This window comes from Asterias rubens, chromosome 12 (assembly GCF_902459465.1).
Source record: "Asterias rubens chromosome 12, eAstRub1.3, whole genome shotgun sequence".
NCBI lineage: Eukaryota > Metazoa > Echinodermata > Asteroidea > Forcipulatida > Asteriidae > Asterias > Asterias rubens.
The window spans coordinates 10,840,245-10,858,544 of record NC_047073.1 but is presented as its reverse complement, the minus strand read 5'-3'; the positions used below and the strand labels follow the sequence as shown (position 1 = coordinate 10,858,544).

The following is an 18,300-nucleotide window of genomic DNA, read 5'->3' as shown; positions in this document are numbered from 1 at the left end:
TCTACCTGGCAAGTAGACACACACATGGTGTTACCGCAAAGCAAATATATTGATACCTCACCATGCAATGCCTCAAATCCTATATGGGTTGGATTTGTTATAAACTACTTCAAAAGTCAAAAAATATATCACATAAACTATAAAAATAATCATTCAATTATTCAAATAAAACTGCAACTGGGGTTAGAAAAAGAAAACATTTATATTAAAAAAATGAAAACATTTATTAATAAAATCAACTCAGAAACTGTTTTGCTTTCCAAAGGAAAACATACTCTATGTTTGTATTATACATGTATTTCTCAGGGAATAAAAGCGGGGCTCCAAGGTCAAATTCAGTTCCGAGATCCACTGATTCCGAACAAATAATAATAGTAATAATAATAGTGGCTTCTTATGTAGCAGGCATATCCGTCACTCAGTGACGCTCAAGGCGCTTTAACATACAGCCTTTACTTCCTACCACCCATCTGAATGAGCTTGTTTTCTCGAAGAACCACCTTAGTGAACAGTTTTGAAATACTTTGAGACCTGGGGTCGATTTCACAAAGATCTAAGATCGATCTTAACAGCATATCAATCTTAATTGCTAAGCAAAGTGTGATTGTCATAAAACAAATTACTATGAAGATAATGAAAACTCGTCTTAAGAGGAATCTTAGTGCTTTGTGAAATTGAGCCCTGGGGTTGTAATGTTTCCTCCTTACCTCAATAATTTGGTCATTGACTTTGACATTGCCGTTACGATCAGCAGCACTCCCCTCAGCAATCTTCTTGATAAAGATTCCAGAAACTTGTCCTAAAACATAAAAATAATCTTCATTACTTTTGGGATTTGGGGTTCTGTATCGATCACTCACCTCTTAACAGGGCCCAATATCCTAGAGCTGCTTTAGCAGAAATATCTGCTTAACAATTTACCGCTCAAAGATTATACGTGTAACATGGTATTTTGCTGAAATGAAACAATGTTATGTGCTGACCTGCTTTTTGTGCTTAAAGGCACTGGACAGTAATGGCAATTACTCAAAATATTTGTTGGCATAAAAACTTTATTGGTAGCGAGTAATGGAGAGCTGTTGATAGTTAAAAACATTGTGAGAAACGGCACTCTCTGAAGTAATGTAGTTTTTGAGAAAGAAGTAATTTCTCAGTAAAAAATTTGAATTGATTTCGAGACCTCACGCTTGAGGTCTCGAAATCAAGCATCTGAAAGCAAACAACTTTGTGTGACGAGGGTATTTTTTCTTCCATTATTATCTCACAACTTCAACCCAAATTGAGCTCAAATTTTCACAGGTTTGTTATTTTGTGCATATGTTGAGATACACACCAAGTGAAAAGACTGGTCTTTGACAATTACCAAAGGTGTCCAGTGTCTTTAGGCAGCTCTATAAAATTGGGCCCAGTTATAAGATCAGAATTTAAAAAGCTCACCCTAATCAAACTAAAAGCACTCAACAAAAGAGATGTAATACATGGAGTCACTGGAAACCCTGATTTTATATTATGCACTGACCTGTGGCAACATCTCTGACATATCCAGCAATGGTTATCCCAAGACCCTTAGCTTCCTTCTCTAAGACAACGTCAAATATCTTAACACTTTCCGATTCCCCTTCCTGTTGGAGACAAATACAACACTTTTGTAAAAACAAAATTGTGTTAACCTTTGTTTTAGACTAAAGCTTGGTTCATACTTCCTGCGAATGCGAATGCGATACGAATGTTGACGTCACAAATTCGCACGGAATAATTCGCAGAGGTTGAGTTGTGCTCAACTCTCCAGCGAATATCACAGCGAAAACAGAGTTGTGACGTCAAATTCATGTCAAATTCTCATTGCATTCGCGTTCGCAGAAAGTATGAACCAGGCTTTATGCATGTTGGCATCAGGGAGATTTTGTACACAAATCAGGGAGACCTTTAGAATCACATTTTAATACAATAGGGGAAATCAGAGAGATTTTCAAACTTGTTCATCAGAACATGGAAGTATTTGTTTATTTCCAGGGAACTTTCTGCAGAATCAGTGAGAGTTGGCAGCTCTGGTAATGGAATGATTTTGGGAGACCAACTGGGCCATCTAGCCTAACAATGGCGGGCGCACCTTTTTTATAGAAAGCTATCAACATAGCCTATGAAAAATCTGCAAGTGACAAGCAGTTGTCTTTTGTTACCATTGTGGACAAAAGTAGTACGACAAGCATGATCAAAGTTTTAATATAGATTGATCTTCCCCCTCGCAAATCATTTTATATCCATTTTTCCGAAATGAAGAATTCAAAAAGACTATGAGTTTTGCACCCAAATAAATCCCAGTTAATACTTCCTGCGAATCTTTACACCACAAATTCACAAGGAATAATTCGTAACAGTTGAGTTGGGCTCAACTCCTGCGAAACATTTGCGGCGAAAACAGAGATGTGACATCAAAATTCACTTTGCGTTCACATTCGCATGAAGTATGAACCGTGCTTAAAGGCAGTGGACACTATTGGTAATTACTCAAAATATTTATTAGCATAAAACCTTTCTTGGGGACAAGTAATGGGGAGAGGTTGATGGTATAAAACATTGTGAGAAACGGCTCCCTCTGAAGTGCCATAGTTTTCGAGAAAGAAGTAATTTTCCACGAATTTGATTTCGAGACCTCAGGTTTAGAACTTGAGAACTCGAAATCAACCATCTAAACGCACACAACTTCGTGTGACAAGGGTGTTTTTGATGACCGATTGAGCTCAAATTTTCACAGGTTTGTTATTTTATGCATATGTTGAGATACACCAACTGTGAAGGCTAGTCTTTGACAATTACCAACAGTGTCCACTGCCTTTAACAAATGCTTAACACTGAGTCAGGCATTTCAATATTATCTAAATTCAAATTGGTTGGGAATGACATATGAGCGGAGAATATTTGAGGATTGAGGTCACTTGAAGGCAAATGGGCAGAGGCAATAAGGGTTAAATAAAGGTAGAAATATTTGTTACCAATGCTAGTTGGGGTGGTGGCTGCGAATAATCTTCGGTCGTATGTTGAGGCTGTATGACAGGCTCTGGCTGGATGAGGGGCTCCGCGTCTTTAAGAGGGGACGCCACAGCAGGAAAGGCACTCCTGGCTACAGTCAGTCGCACGTGGCTTCCTGCTTGCCTGAGCACCATGGCAACCTGGTCAGAGGTCATACCCTGGAGCGGGGTGTCGCCAATCTGCAGAATGATGTCTCCGCTCTGTAGACGCCCATCCTGTGGCGACAGAAATTACCATGTAGAACTGGTGAGCTTTTTGGACATGCCAAGATTTAGTTCTAGTTGAATGGTTTGAGGCTTTTTCATTGTTAAAAGGATTGGGTTGATTGTGTAATAATTGGGAAGAATTGGCAAGTTTAATATGAGCCAGGTTTGTGACTCATGCCCTGCAAAGCAGACAGATTTTACTGATCAAAATTTGCTGCGAAAAAACTGTGTGAAACTGTGCTAAGAATTGTTTTTATTACTATCCCCCCCCCCCCAAACCCCATCAGAATCAAATGGCTAGACCGGTCCCAATGTGCAAGCTATTTGCCAATTGTCTGATAAAATGACTTACTAAGTCACAAGTTACTGGTTTTAAAAGTGCTTTTTGTAGACTAGGGGCATTTTCACTGGTTTTATACTGATGGTTTTTGTGAATTTTTATGTACGTGTTACATAAAAAAATCTATAAAAAAAAAAATCAAAACAAACCTCATTGGTCGCAATTCAGGTAATTCATCCTGATACAAAGCTTTGTTTTAAAAAATCAGTTTCAATCTTTGTCAGTGTTTTTACACTAATTATTCTTTACAGGTTATTCTTTACAAGTTATTCTTGCTTTTAACTTTTTAAATTGAATTTAAAAAAGTGCTTTTACAATGTACATGTAGCATTTTATTGTTACAGTTTGAAACAGCGGACTTACCCTGTCGGCAGTACCTCCAGGTAGGATGGTCTTAACCATGATTCCGACATCACGGACACCAACGATGCCGAATCCCAAGCCGCTACCGTCGTTGTAAAGCTCAATCTGCTGGATTTCATGCTGAGGCGGCTCAATCGGGATATCTTCAGGCTGCTGTGAATATTGATGGAGAGAAGTGAGGTATTTAAAGAACAATCTGAACAAGTTGCACACTGCTATCTAAAAAGAGCAGATGTCAATACACTGTCCATGATTCATGATAGTCTCTGGGGCTAGCAATTTCAAAAATAAATGGATCTTCAAAAATTGGATGACAACCTAAAACATTTAGATGTATGCTTTCATCGTTTTGACATATTAGGCTTTTCCATTACATAAAATGTGTTTTGTCCTCAGACAAGAGGCCAATGATTTTAGCATCAGGCCAGTAAACTCATGAGTGGATAAGTCCATAAATCTTTAAGCCTTTGACCAAATGTTGACTTTCAGTCCGCTAAATAATCTTTATTTGGCGATTGTTATGGCTGTAAAAATAGTAATAATAATGATGAATAGTACTCATTTACCTTTTCTGGGCTAGTCGGCTGTTCTTCTTCTTTGGGTGGGTCAGTTTCTTTGAGGGCGTTTTCAGGAAGCTGGAAGACCCCCCTGGCCACAACGAGCTCAACCAGACCTTTCACCTTCTGTAACATCTCAATGGCCTTGTAAACAAATAATAATCATAATCAGTTCAAACAAAATGTACTGCAGTTGTAACTGTTTAAATATTTGTTTTATCATCTTTAGTCTACCACTTTTAGGGAGAACATAAACTCCTCGGCAAGTCCAGAACAAAAGGTACAGGGTGCAATGCATTGTGATTCACTTGAATTCGTCACAAGCTCCAGCATAGACCTTATCGCAATTACTCGGTGTGCGCTTATTAGACACGGAATGAGGTGCATGATGGTCTATCTAGAGATCAAGTTTAATCACTTGCTAGACCAACATGCACCTAATTGAAAGGTCTACGTCCCAGTACTGCTATGTACAAATGTAGACTGCAAAGTTGTCTTTCAAGTCCATTTTCCCAATTTTTGTTTGTTTGCAACATACCTGTTGATGAGAAACACTTGCGTCCAGGAGATGGCCATTGATAGCCAAGATCTGATCACTCTCATGTAGATCTCCATTCCTATCAAACAATCAAAGAATAACTCACCGTCTACATGTAGTCACTTGAAAAAACTACACCTCATACAGGTAAGGTAATTATCATAGATGTTAAATTTTGCATCGGGGATAAAGAATATTAACCCGCTGCCAAAACATAGGATTCGAACTGCCTCTAGCTGCCGGGCAACCTCGGTAGTCTAGTTGGTAAGACACTGCTCTAGAATTGCAAGGGTCGTGGGTTCGAATCCCACCCGAGTAACATGCCTGTGATATTTTTTCACAGGACTCGGGAAAGTACTGAGTATACAGTGCTAACACACATCGGTGTATGGGTAAAAACCAAAATTAATAAGGTAATTATCATTTGATTAGCAACCATAAACGGGTTGGTTTCGTTATGAACAACATAACAAAATTACAAAATACATCTAACATGTATTTGTTTGTACTTGTTTTATGCCTCTGAAGAAGGTCCGGACTGGATCGAAAGCTAAGGCCACCTACCCTATTCGTTACATATATTAATGTTATTATATATTAATGCTATATTCTTATAATGACCATTGTTAGTTGCATCATGATGCAACTTGCTCTCTAATCCTACCCTTTCATGTTTCCCTGAATTGTTGTCGAACAATACATTTACCACTTCACTCCTATTGGTTCTTAGCCATCAATATTGTTTCTGAAATAGAAACTTTGATTGGCTGGTATTTTCCATCTTTTTTCTGGATCCTTCCCTTAATCCCTTTCCCTTTTTTTTTTTCTATAAATGGATATGTATTTGTTTGTACTTGTTTTATGCCTCTGAAGAAGGTCCGGTTTGGATCGAAAGCTAAGGCCACCTACCCTATTCGTTATACATGTATTTAAACTATATTAATTTAGTTTTTTACCCATACACCGATGTGTGTTAGCACTGTATACTAAGTACTTTCCCTGAAAATATATCACAGGCATGTTACTCGGGCGGGATTCGAACCCACCACCCATGCCTGTGATATTTTTTCACAGGACTCGGGAAAGTACTGAGTATACAGTGCTAACACACATCGGTGTATGGGTAAAAAAAAAAAATTAGTGTTCTTTATCCCCGATGCAAATATCTCTTAAACAATTAACTAATTCAAATAAAAATGTAACTGAGGTTAGACAAAAATACGGCCAGCTATTTTACAAATAAATGAATTCTTGACAGTCAAAATTAAAAATACATTTTTATTATAGCTTACAGACAAAAACTTTTTAAAAACATGTACTTAGTTTACACCAGGTAGATAAACAACAAGACAAACACAAACCATACAAATATAGGGCGCTCAACAAAAAGGCAAGCAAAAATACAAACAACCCATCAGATTGACAATAGACATGATAGAGACCCTGCTAAATACAGCCAGATGCAATCCACAGTTGAAATGACAACGTTTTTAAGTGCAGTAAAATGCAACAATTGATTTTTAATAGGGTAGCCGTACTTAAAAAACATGTTTTCCACAATCTTCCACTGTGAAGACACACTAGAGGGGTATACCAGTCCCCCATAGCGAGCACCAAATGCATAATCTTGACTTGCAAGGCATTAGTTTAAATTAAAACGCAAATTTCTTGAATAAAGAAGAAGACAAAAATTCTGAGGCTAATTGATCGTTAGGAAATTCAAACAATGTAATGTTACCACAAGGTTTTTCCTAAAATATTTTTCAATCATCAAAATACCATGTCAATTGAATGATCTCACCTTTCTGCCACACCATTGGGCTGGATCTGCTGAACGAAGATACCCAGCTCCCCATGATTCTCACTCTTAAGTCCCACCACACTGAACCCAAGCCCTCCCTTCTCTGGCTTCATCAGCTTCACCGTGGTCACCTCCCGTCCCATAGCCAGCTCCGCGATAGAATCCAGCAATGCGTCGCCCGTGTCCAACTCATCCGCTTCCACAACGGGCGCCGGGGCGCTCTGCTCCACGGCAGCCACCTGGACTCTCCCGATCTCGTCTTCCAAGTTAATCTCATTCTCGTAAGCGTACGGATGAGCCGGGCCCGGTTGTTCAAGTTCGACCGGCTCTGGTTTAGGCGGTTCCTCAAAGACGAGGTCACCGCTCGAGTTGAAGTCAAACTCCCCGATGGGTTGCCCGGGCGGCGTGGACTCCACATGGTCCCTGAGCTGCCTCATGGACTGCTGGAGGGTCAGCAGCTGGGTGAAGAGGGGACTTTCCAGCATGTTGATCATGTCGCTAAGTTGCTGGCCGAGCTCTTCGTCGCCGGTTTGCTGGAGCTCGGTTTGCATACCGCAAAGCATCTCCACGGCATGTTGGGTATCTAATAAGTATTGGAGATTGGAGTAAGATGTTTGTTTTACCAATGTTTTTTTAAATTTTATTTTGAGTTTCTTTACCATGTATTATGGACTCTTCTTAACTTAGGCATACGCTTCCATTTCCATTTAAACTATGCTTACTTGATCAACATTTTATTTCAACTAAACGTGTGCGTGTGGGATAAATGTATCTAAGGTGTGTAGAGCTATAAAAGCTTGTAAAGTAGTAAACTTCATCACAAATAACCAAGAAAAATCTTATCTCACACTGACACCATCTTTGTCATGTTGTAAATTTGATGTAAAGGCCGAAATAAATTTCCCATGGGGTATAATAAAGTGAATTGAATTGAATAGGTACTGACTCCAAAAGGGGACCAGACTTTTTGCCATCTCGGCCTTGGGCTGAAACTTCTTTGGTCTTCTTTGTATTTCTCATATTTTTTAAGTTTTTGCATTGTGCAGTGTTATTTTATTCACTGTTTAAAGCCAATGGACACTTTCGGAACAGAAAACAAACAAAAGTTCACAGATTTACAAATAACCTATAGGGTTTACAGAAGGTAATGGTGAAAGACTTCTCATGAAATATTATTCCATGAAATGCTGTACTTTTTGAGAAAACAAAGAATTACAGATTTATTCTAAACACATGTCATGACCTGGCAAAACATGCGGAAACATGGGTGGGTTTTCCCGTTATTTTTTCCCGACTCCGATGACCGATTGAGCCTAAATTTTCACAGGTTTGTGATACGCGAAGTGTGGGCTATTGGAAAATACTGTTTACCGAAAGAGTCCAATGGCTTTGATACAATTTTTGTATGTGCATTTCGATTTAAAGCTTATTGTGAAGCACTTTTATCTTTTTGAGAGGGGTTAAAATATAAATGTTGAAAAATAACATTAAAAACAAAACGGTTGCACAATGACATAACCTACCTGCAACAAGAGCCATGGTGACCTTTGACCTACTCCTTCTGTGATTGACACAAGACTAATTCCTCTCGAAGACTTAGTGATGGATCTCAGGGTCTAACAGTAATAGACCCTGCACATCTGCCAAGATAAAACATTAACATTGCATCAAAAATCAAGACCTACAAACAAATAGTGCCATGCAACACGTACATTTTTTATTCGCAGATTAGCATCAAATCATTGTAACCCTGACCAACTGACAAAGCTAGTATAGTGTGTGCTTATTCCTCGGTTTGTCAGATTTGCATTTAAATATTTCCAAATTGCAAAGTGCCGATCCTATTTTTAAAATGGTACATGTACACAATGTAGGTAACCGGAAACAGAACCCTTTAAAAAAAAATTTGCCTTATTATTTAAAGGAACACGTTGCCTTGGATCGGTCAAGTTGGTCTTTAAAAAGCGTTTGTAACCGTTTGTGATAAAATGCATTGATTAGAAAGTTATTTTTAAAGTAGAATACATTATATAATGATCCACACAAGTATCATGCGAAATTGCGTGGTTTTCATTTTACCTCGTCGACTAACACGATCGGCCATTTATGGGAGTCAAATTTAAATGGCCGATCGCGTTGGTTCGCAAAGTAAAAAGGAAACCACGCAATTTCAAGGCAAATTTGTATGGATCACTGTAGTCTACTTTTAAAACATCTTTCTAACAATGCATTTTATGACAAACGGTTACAAACGCTTTTCAAAGACCAACTCAACCGATCCAAGACCGTTCCTTTAAGTTGAGCATCCTTCTGTACGGAGCAGAAACCTGGACCATGAAGAAAGAGTTCCAAGATCGCCTTGACGGCACATACTGTATAATACCAGGCTTCTTATGAGGATGCAAAACATCTCACAAGTCCAACCTCGACCACTCAACTACATAACATCGACGTGATCGGTACAGTACATTGTACACTGTGGAGTCTGAAATTGTGGACCTTCCAAACATGATGATGTATAAACACCTCTGGTGTGACGTTGTGCATGGAATCTCGGTTGCGACTGCTAAATGATGATAATGACATGAATGAGTGTGTAGCTATTTATTTTGCATTAATATGTAAGCTTTGCATTCAAAAAGAGTGCATGCTCACAAACCATCTCACCAGTCCCTGCTGTACCAGGCTATCAAACTAAATTTAACTCTGCAATTCCGCTTGACTGTAAGCAGCTGTGCTACCCAGTGATAAAGTCGGTTATTAATAGTATTACATGACAACCGAGAGGGAAGAAACTCCTTTTCCGTGGTTCTTTTTTTTATGAAGTAGGAAGAACTCAGGAAGTTGACTCAATCTAGTATGGATTAAAGGTATTAAAGGGGATCAGAGAGTTGGCTTGGGTAGCAGACTAAAAAGCTCAAAACCACTCTCAGTGTATACATGTAGTTACGAAGTGAGACTTTAGGGAATGGGTGGATTAGGGTCTGAGGAAATTTCAGAGTGCCACAGGGTGGGACAAGTTAGGGTGCTGGCAGTACTTAGTGTTTGGCTCGTCACTTTTTCTCAGTCCCAAAGAGGACATCACAGGTTTCTTAATGGGACACTGCAACAGGCCTGGAATTTCATCTTCGAAAGGGCAAGGCCATTTTCATTTTGCAAAGGGCACTTCCTTTGGAAAATATTAAAGTCTATGGGGAACTTTCGCAGGGCACCAAGGCCAAGACCAGGGGCAACGAATGCCATTGCCCTCCGTGACCTGCGTGTAATTCCAGGCATGCTGCAACTTTTTTATGCATTTAGATTTTTATAAATCTAACAGTTGAGTTGCAGCTGACAGCCAAATGGGCACACAGTTTATATAAATCTACCATACTTATCAATTTCATACAATAATCTCTACACTGACCCTCTTAAAAACCCATTTTGTACGCACCCCTTTGACTCAAACTATGTGTACAAATACACTGTTCATTTTAATCTTCTTACTCCATTATCAGTACTCAATGGAATGTGTAAAAAGATTACGTAAAGTACAACATACCTACATGACCTACATCAACATGAAAGATTGTAAAGCTGCATCACCAAAATGTGCACAACATTGTTTTAAAAAACAAAATAAAAAAATAGATAAGTTTACAGATTTCCATTTTGTCTTGCTTGTACTGGGTCAGGGTGCAAATTTCACCTTCATGAACTTTACGTTGGGTCACATAAAGTGTGGATAAATGTTTTTGGCAGTTACCAATGTACTTAATGTTAAACCTCTTCTCTTCTAAACATTTTTAAGAACCAAAACTCCCCCAGAATCTCACTTAAACCCCGGCCCTCGGTAAGTCCTCTTTTTCCACTATCCGTCCACATCTAACCAGGCTGGCTTTTGCCTTGGAGTAGTTATGATAGACCAGAGATGTACATGTAGGTATACATGAAGTAACCTGTCTTTTCTAATTATCTTTCACATAATTCCCTTTTATGTGTTTCTAACAAGGTGATTGTTCATCTTGAGTAATATGCTGAACATCTTGTGTCAACATTTTTTGACGACAGTAAATGGAAATTAAACATTAAAGGTTTCTGTAATTTTCAAAGTTGATCTGGATACTGCTATGTTCAAGACTGGGTGAACAACTCCAAGAAGATCAGTTAAAATGAGTTGGGATGACTTCTTGGGAGGAACAGGCCAAACGTAGCTGCTTCCTTGGTTTTCCAAGTACGAGTCAGTCTTTGAGGTCATCCTCTACACACGTTCCAACTAGATTGACATGCAAAACAAGAACAGAGAAAAACAAATGCTCAAGGGAAAGATTGGCTGCATGGGGCTTTGTTAATCACAATCATGTGTCCAGATTTTAGCTTTTTTTTCTCTTTATACCTTTTCTGCCTCTCTACTCAAGTCTTTCTGAAGTTATGTAAAAATAAAAAATTACTTTATGTATGATGTATTTGTATCCAAGCTATCCGTAGATGTGTACAAATCTGCATAACGCCTAGGCCTTGAGAAGTCTTCTTTGATGATAAAGTGTGTTTATAATGTCCTACATTCATTTAAACATGCCTCACCAACAGTTCACATATAATTATTTCAGTATGTACAATGTCACTTGAATGTTTTTAGGAAAGAACAGTTCCATGAGAAAACTCACCTGAAAATCTCGGATTTGGGCTGTCAGTTTGTAGAATCTGTGCACTATGTTGCCACTAAACGTGCTGCTAAACATGAGCTTGAAACAAATTTCTGATGAGGTCTATGACAAATGTTCTCTTTGACTAGTCCAGGTTTACCTACGATAGGTCCAATTGATAAATTGTAGCATTTACCTTCAAAAAGGTAAGTGTCAGGTGACATGTAATGTCCATGACGCTAAATGTAATGTCCATGACGCTCGTTAGCACAATTGAAATAAATTTTTTATTAATTTTCTTGCATTATAGGATTAGCCCCTAAAAACTAGCTTTGCATATGAAGTCTCATGAAAATATCTCTTACTGGCTTCAGAATATAAAACTAAACACCATACAATGTCATGGACATTACATTTCATAACTGGTAATTAAGGGCTAATTAAAACGAGTGGCAGCACCCTGTGAATAAATTTACAATAAAGTTTCTTTGAAATTGTGAATACTTACCCCCAGTTATATGTTTTAAGCTAAGAATAATTAAAATATCATCTAAAATGTAACCAGGAGGGCATAATAAACAATTGTGCCAAACATTTCCCAAAAATCATGAATTTGGCAAAAAAACAACTTTTTTTAATAAACAATGAAAAACATGGAAAACCAAGAAAAAAAAAGAAAAAAAAACATAGATTTGAAATCACTAGGTATCACTCTTTCTTGCTACCCTAAATTTAATTCCGCAAATTTGACTTCAATTCTTTTGGGCCGAGGACACTTTTTGGTGGAATTGCCCATATGCTTACAAACAATAAAACAATTTTTTTTAGTAATTGTTTGTCACGATTTATATGTTTAAAAAATATATAAAGTTGTTTGGGGGGCTGACTCCGCCTACCCCTTTTGTTACGTCAATCGAGGCAGACTTTGCCTGCAATGCGTGTAGTAAACACACGTGCATAGTACGTACATTTCAAAAAGTGTTTTTCTGCATTCAGCAGCAATACACCTGGTCGGCATTACCGGAAAAAACAATTTTTTTTTTTAAACGTACAAACTCACGACTTGGTCCGTACATGTACTTTGCAATTGTGTTTACTCTATGCATTACAGGCAAAGTCTGCCTCGATTTACGTCACGAACAGCACCCTCTCGGGTCGGGGTCTACTCTTAAATTTGTAAATAACATAAGAACTGATTTTTTAAAACCTTAGTTAACTGTTTATTCACATTCCACTCATCAAAACACATATATTAGTGACAAAAGCTTTATTTTGAAAAAATACCACTTCCAGGTGACTTTAAAGCAGTTGATTAGTGAAAAATTTAAAGGAACCACTGCCTTGGATCAGACGAGTTGGTCTTTGAAAAGTATTTGAAACCGTTTGTTATGAAATGCATATGGTTAGAAAGATATTTTAAAAGTAGAATATAATGATCCACACAAGTATCACTCAAAATTGCGTAGTTTTCCTTTTACCTCGTCGACCAACACAGTCGGCCATTTATGGGAGTCAAATTTTTGACTCCCATAAATGGCCGACCTTGTTAGTTCGTAAAGTAAAAGGAAAAACACGCAATTTCGAGGCAAGTTTGTTTGGATCATTGTATTCTACTTTTAAAATATCTTTCTAACCATATGCATTTTAAAACAAACGGTTACAAACGGTTTTTTAAAGACCAACTCGACCGATCCAAGGCAACGTGTTCCTTTAAGTAAAACTTTCTTCTGAAAACATTTGATGAAAATATTCCGAATCCGACCTCAAATTTTGCATTTTTCATGACCGAAAATAGTATCTTACCCCCAAATGGAGAAATAATGCTAAAGCCACCTTCACTTAAGGGTTGGTTATTTTCCTATTAAAAAACATTCCCAATCGGAATTTGGAGTTCAATTTGTTAATTAGTAATAATACAATATGCATGTGGACATTCCAGTTTCCACTGCATGACTGGAAATCACACACTGTATGCTCAAAAGAAGCTCACTAGATGTCAAATGACGTTCAGCCAGTGCTGTCAAGACATCTGGAGACTGCAAAACTACTTATTTTTCATGATTTTTATAATTTTATAACAATTCAAACAGTCATACTCATACTGTATCACTATAAGCGTCAATTCGACAACTTTAATACTACTCTACAGACAACTCTCCATTAGAACTTAATTCAACAAGAGCTTAGTACACATCCAAGAAAGCAATTCAGAGGAACTTGAACTTTTGACTTGAAATATCTTTTGAAAATGATAATTAACTATATTAACGCAGCCTAGACGGAGCATTACATTTATTGTAACTTGTAACACTTCGGCGACTCCCGGCGAGGGTCGAAGACCCGACCCTTGAGTGTTACAATTATTGTAACTAAACTAAGGACTTAAAGGCAGTGGACACTATTGATTGGTAATTACTCAAAATCATTACAGCATAAAACCTCATTTGGTAACGAGTAATGGGGAGCTGTTGATAGTATAAAATATTGTGAGAAACGGCTCCCTCTGAAGTGACGTAGTTTTCGAGAAAGAAGTAATTTTCCACGAATTTGATTTTGAGAACTCAAGTTTAGAATTTGACGTCTCGAAATCAAGCATCTGAAAGCACACAAATGTGTGTGACAAGGGTGTTTTTTTCTTTCATAGTTATCTTGCAACTCCGACGACCAATTGAGCTCAAATTTTCACAGGTTTGTTATTTTATATATGTTGAGATACACCAAGTGAGAAGACTGGTCTTTGACAATTACCAATAGTGTCCACTGTCTTTAAGGTACATGTACATAGGTCAGGCTTGTTGTAAAAAAACATTTATTTGGTATTAAACCACAGACCCTTCAGTAGGCAATGTAGTTGTGATAAAGTAACCCTCCTCCTTCCGGCCGTCGGGAGGAGGGTTACGTCATCGCAACTACAAGAAATGAGCCTTCAAACGTCCTGACGTGTGGCCAAGGATTCAGAGTTGGCCACAGAAGTGGGACTAACATTCAATAACATTCAATATATCATGGCATGCATGCATGCATGTTAATAAGGTTTATCGCAATTTCAGAACCGCACTGCATTATGGGTACGCAGAGGGGGCATTCGTCGACCGCGGTGTATGTTGTCATGCACGACGTGCACACGCATGGCCTATATCTCTGTGTGGGTTCAACAGCGCCCAGTCTTGATATTTTGCTATTCGCGATAAACCTTATGTTTTGAGGTCAGTAACATCAAATCTGGTGCCGGTGTGATTGTGGTGGTCGAATGCACACACATCACATAACACATTTCCCACAGCACTAGGTAGCTAGGTAGGAGACCAGACAACTCGTCCGTCGGACAACTTGTCCGTTCGGACAACTCGACGGTTCAGATAACTCGACGGTTCGGACAACTCGACGGATGATTTATTCAACCGTCAGACAACTCGACTTGGGGTCAAGACAAGTCGAGGGATGGCTATAAGAGGGCTCAGTGCGAGGCGGGGGAGGGGTAAGTAGTGACCTGGGGGGGGGGGGGCATGTACTGACTTGGCACATGCACTGGCGTTCCCCGGGGGTGGGGGTATATTATGGTGGGTGGGTTTAATATCCGGGTGAACAGATATTAACGTTTTTTTTATTTTTTACCATTACCAATTTCATTTTTTTTTTTCCATACATGATCAAGTTTTAATTGTTTTAATTTTATAAGTAAAGGAAAAAAAAGCAAATCTTCTAATAATAATATAGAGCTGTATTTATAACAACGTTTTAATGTTAATTTTTTTTTTTTTAACCTGTTATTTTGAATAAATTGAAGAGAACTGCAGCTGGCTAACTAATACTTAATAGAGTCATACAAAGTCTCACAGGATATAGTCACTAACAGATGTGTCTTCCGCGTATGGCTTCACTGGGACACCACCCTTTCTTGTAACGGTAATGGAGGTCGGCCACTCAATCGTCGACTCGTCTTATTAACCATCCGTCGAGTTGTCTCAAAGCCCAGTTGTCTGAACCGTCGAGTTGTCCGAACGGTCGAGCTGCCCGACGGACGAGTTGTCTGACATTCGCTAGATAGTACAGTAGGTAGCACTAGCACTTGGCTTCTCTGTCCTTACTCTAATAAAATGTCTATTCATGTATGGCTTTGCCTTTAGTCTTCGTTAGCAGTGTCGTCAACACCTTACTATTTTTTAATCATTTATTATTAAATCATACAAAAACATTATTTTCAGAACATGTATTTATTATAATGAAGAAAATAATTCCCTACCACCTTGCGGTACGGCCTACCCCTACCAACCCAATACCACCGCAATGCAAATATAATGCGTCAGTGACGTGAGGTGTGGTCCAATTTTTAACAAAAAAAGACCACTGACTCACTGACTGAGCTCCAACCAACCAAGTCCGACTGACAATTCATTTACGGTTTTCAACAAATTTGACTTACTCTCTATGTTCCAATACTCCAACAACTTTGCAATAGTTCCTCCTGAGGGTAATGGGCCACTTGATAATTACATTTCAAGGGATGGTAGATTTAGTTTATTGTTGATTCTCCAACTCCAGAGAAGACCATCACAAATTGCAATAGTATAGATAGGCTTCGCCTCATGTGAGTGTGCCGCGTCCAACGGTAAATAATGTACACAGACGATACGGCTAGGTACCAATCAAACTCACTCGGCAGCATTTGCATGCACGACACAAGAACTCGGCACCAACCTTTTTCGAAACCACGGCTTCAGCTTTGGATTCGGCTTCAGGCTCTGTCCTCTCGTCTGAAACCCTTGGCGCGTATATGCAAAGCACGCGCAATTATCAAAGCAACCGCGGGGCCAAGCTAGCCTAAGCCGAATCCAACGCCAAAACCAGTCGTTTCGAAAAGGGCATACTCACAAACCCCATTTGGGGCGGGTTGTAGGGGGGGAGGGGGGGGGGGGGGGGGGGGTAACGGGCGGCAGTTTTAATGCTCCATAAACTCCCGTGTAACCAATTCAACAAATCAGCCTCTTTAAAAAACTAATCAGATATATTTTCGGAACACTAAACTTCAGATTTGTTGGTAAACGTCAGCCATGGGCAGGTAGGAAAAGTTGGTCGTTTGGAATTTGATACTACGCGCGTATGGCACGCCAAAGCGGAATTTATTCAACCCTGCATGAAAACTGCTGCACTATAAAAAAAATACCGCAACATTAAAAAAACAACTCAACAATAAAAAAATCATATTCAACAATTTAAAAAGTTTTTGTCAACAGCAATATTTTTAAGTCCAACATTTACAAAAAACTTGTCAACATTTTAAAAAACATGCATCAACATGCGGAATTTATTTAACCCTGCATGAAAACTGCTGCAACATAAAAAAAATACCGCAACATTAAAAAAACAACTCAAAATTAAAAAAATCATATTCAACAATTTTAAAAGTTTTTGTCAACAGCAATATTTTTAAGTCCAACATTTACAATAAACTTGTCAACATTTTAAAAAACATGCATCAACATGCGGAATTTATTCAACCCTGCATGAAAACTGCTGCAACATAAAAAAAATACCGCAACATTAAAAAAAAAAATCAAAATTAAAAATATCATATTCAACAATTTTAAAAGTTTTTGTCAACAGCAATTTTTTTAAGTCCAACATTTACAAAAAAACTTGTCAACATTTTAAAAAACATGCATCAACATGCGGAATTTATTCAACCCTGCATGAAAACGGTTGCAACATAAAAAAAATACCGCAACATTAAAAAAACAACTCAACATTAAAAAAAATCATATTCAACAATTTTAAAAGTTTTTGTCAACAGCAATATTTTTAAGTCCAACATTTACAAAAAAATTGTCAACATTTTAAAAAACATGCATCAACATGCGGAATTTATTCAACCCTGCATAAAAACTGCTGCAACATAAAAGAAACCCGCAACATTAAAAATTCGGTGCCAGCCTATCTCGCCATGAAAACATGAACGCACGTTGACTGCTGGTGCAGTGCGCGCAGCGCAGCATACAGTACTTCCGCGGTATTTTTTTATGTTGCAGCAGTTTTCATGCAGGGTTGAATAAATTCCGCTTTGGCGTGCCATACGCGCGCACGCCTGACCATTTAGTGTAAAGATGATTACGCACGCCGCCTATCGTTGAAATTAACTCATTTGCTCTGGCGCGGCATGTATAGGCGTTCAAAGCGTCTCAATCATTATATTATGTAAGTGGCAGCGACACAATTCGATACAAAATACACGATCGGAAAACTCCAGATATAGTTGAAACTGTGTTTTTTTGTTTTATTCTACCAGTGGTAAACAACTCTCTAAAAACTATCCAAAACATCTCAAATTGGTCTCCTCAATATTATACGGGCAAACCAATGAGGTAAGTAGCAAGCAAACTACCGGTCGATGGGTATAAAAACGTTTTGTACCATCCGAAAGCCAATATCAAGGGCTCTCCGTTCGTGCTTATTTTGTTGCTATGACGATTTCTTAAGTCGGGGCCAGCGGCCAGGAATTTGGTTTTTGTATTGTCTACAAAACGCATTTGGTCGATCTCGGGGGCTCACTTACGAGGGAGAATCCCCTTTAACGAAGAACTCTCTCAAGTTTGACGACGAAATACCGGTGGCAGGTGCATTCTCAAGTGCTAGTGGTTAGTCGATCGGTAGAATCATAATTAAACTTCAATTTCATGCTATTACATTTCGTATGAACTGTACCTGTATGCGCTGCCGACGGCTATCCATGCACAAGGCCTCTACGTGCGCGTGCGCGAAGTCCGTCCCACACTTTGCTTCCGAAAGGCACCGAACCGGTGAGAGAGTTTTTGTACTTCCGAATTATACATCACCACTCTGCAG

General features: G+C 38.6%; 1 protein-coding gene across 3 annotated transcripts in view; it reads right to left on the bottom strand.

Annotated features, from left to right (window-relative positions):
- LOC117297702 (multiple PDZ domain protein-like) overlaps nucleotides 1-16,060 on the bottom strand; it is a 57,530-nt gene extending 41,470 nt beyond the window's left edge. For 2 of the 3 annotated variants that reach the window (XM_033780849.1, XM_033780850.1), the window contains exons 1-9: nucleotides 15,884-16,060; nucleotides 8,359-8,475; nucleotides 6,836-7,418; nucleotides 5,035-5,113; nucleotides 4,506-4,640; nucleotides 3,940-4,092; nucleotides 2,994-3,245; nucleotides 1,520-1,622; nucleotides 708-799 (exon numbers count right to left, since the gene is read on the bottom strand). In XM_033780849.1, the coding sequence (XP_033636740.1) occupies nucleotides 708-799; nucleotides 1,520-1,622; nucleotides 2,994-3,245; nucleotides 3,940-4,092; nucleotides 4,506-4,640; nucleotides 5,035-5,113; nucleotides 6,836-7,418; nucleotides 8,359-8,374 (1,413 nt within the window). In that variant the 5' untranslated portion in view covers nucleotides 8,375-8,475; nucleotides 15,884-16,060. The remainder of the gene's footprint in view (nucleotides 1-707; nucleotides 800-1,519; nucleotides 1,623-2,993; nucleotides 3,246-3,939; nucleotides 4,093-4,505; nucleotides 4,641-5,034; nucleotides 5,114-6,835; nucleotides 7,419-8,358; nucleotides 8,476-15,883) is intronic. The other variant, XM_033780851.1, reaches the window with a different exon arrangement.
- Between the last annotated feature and the right edge of the window lie 2,240 nt (nucleotides 16,061-18,300).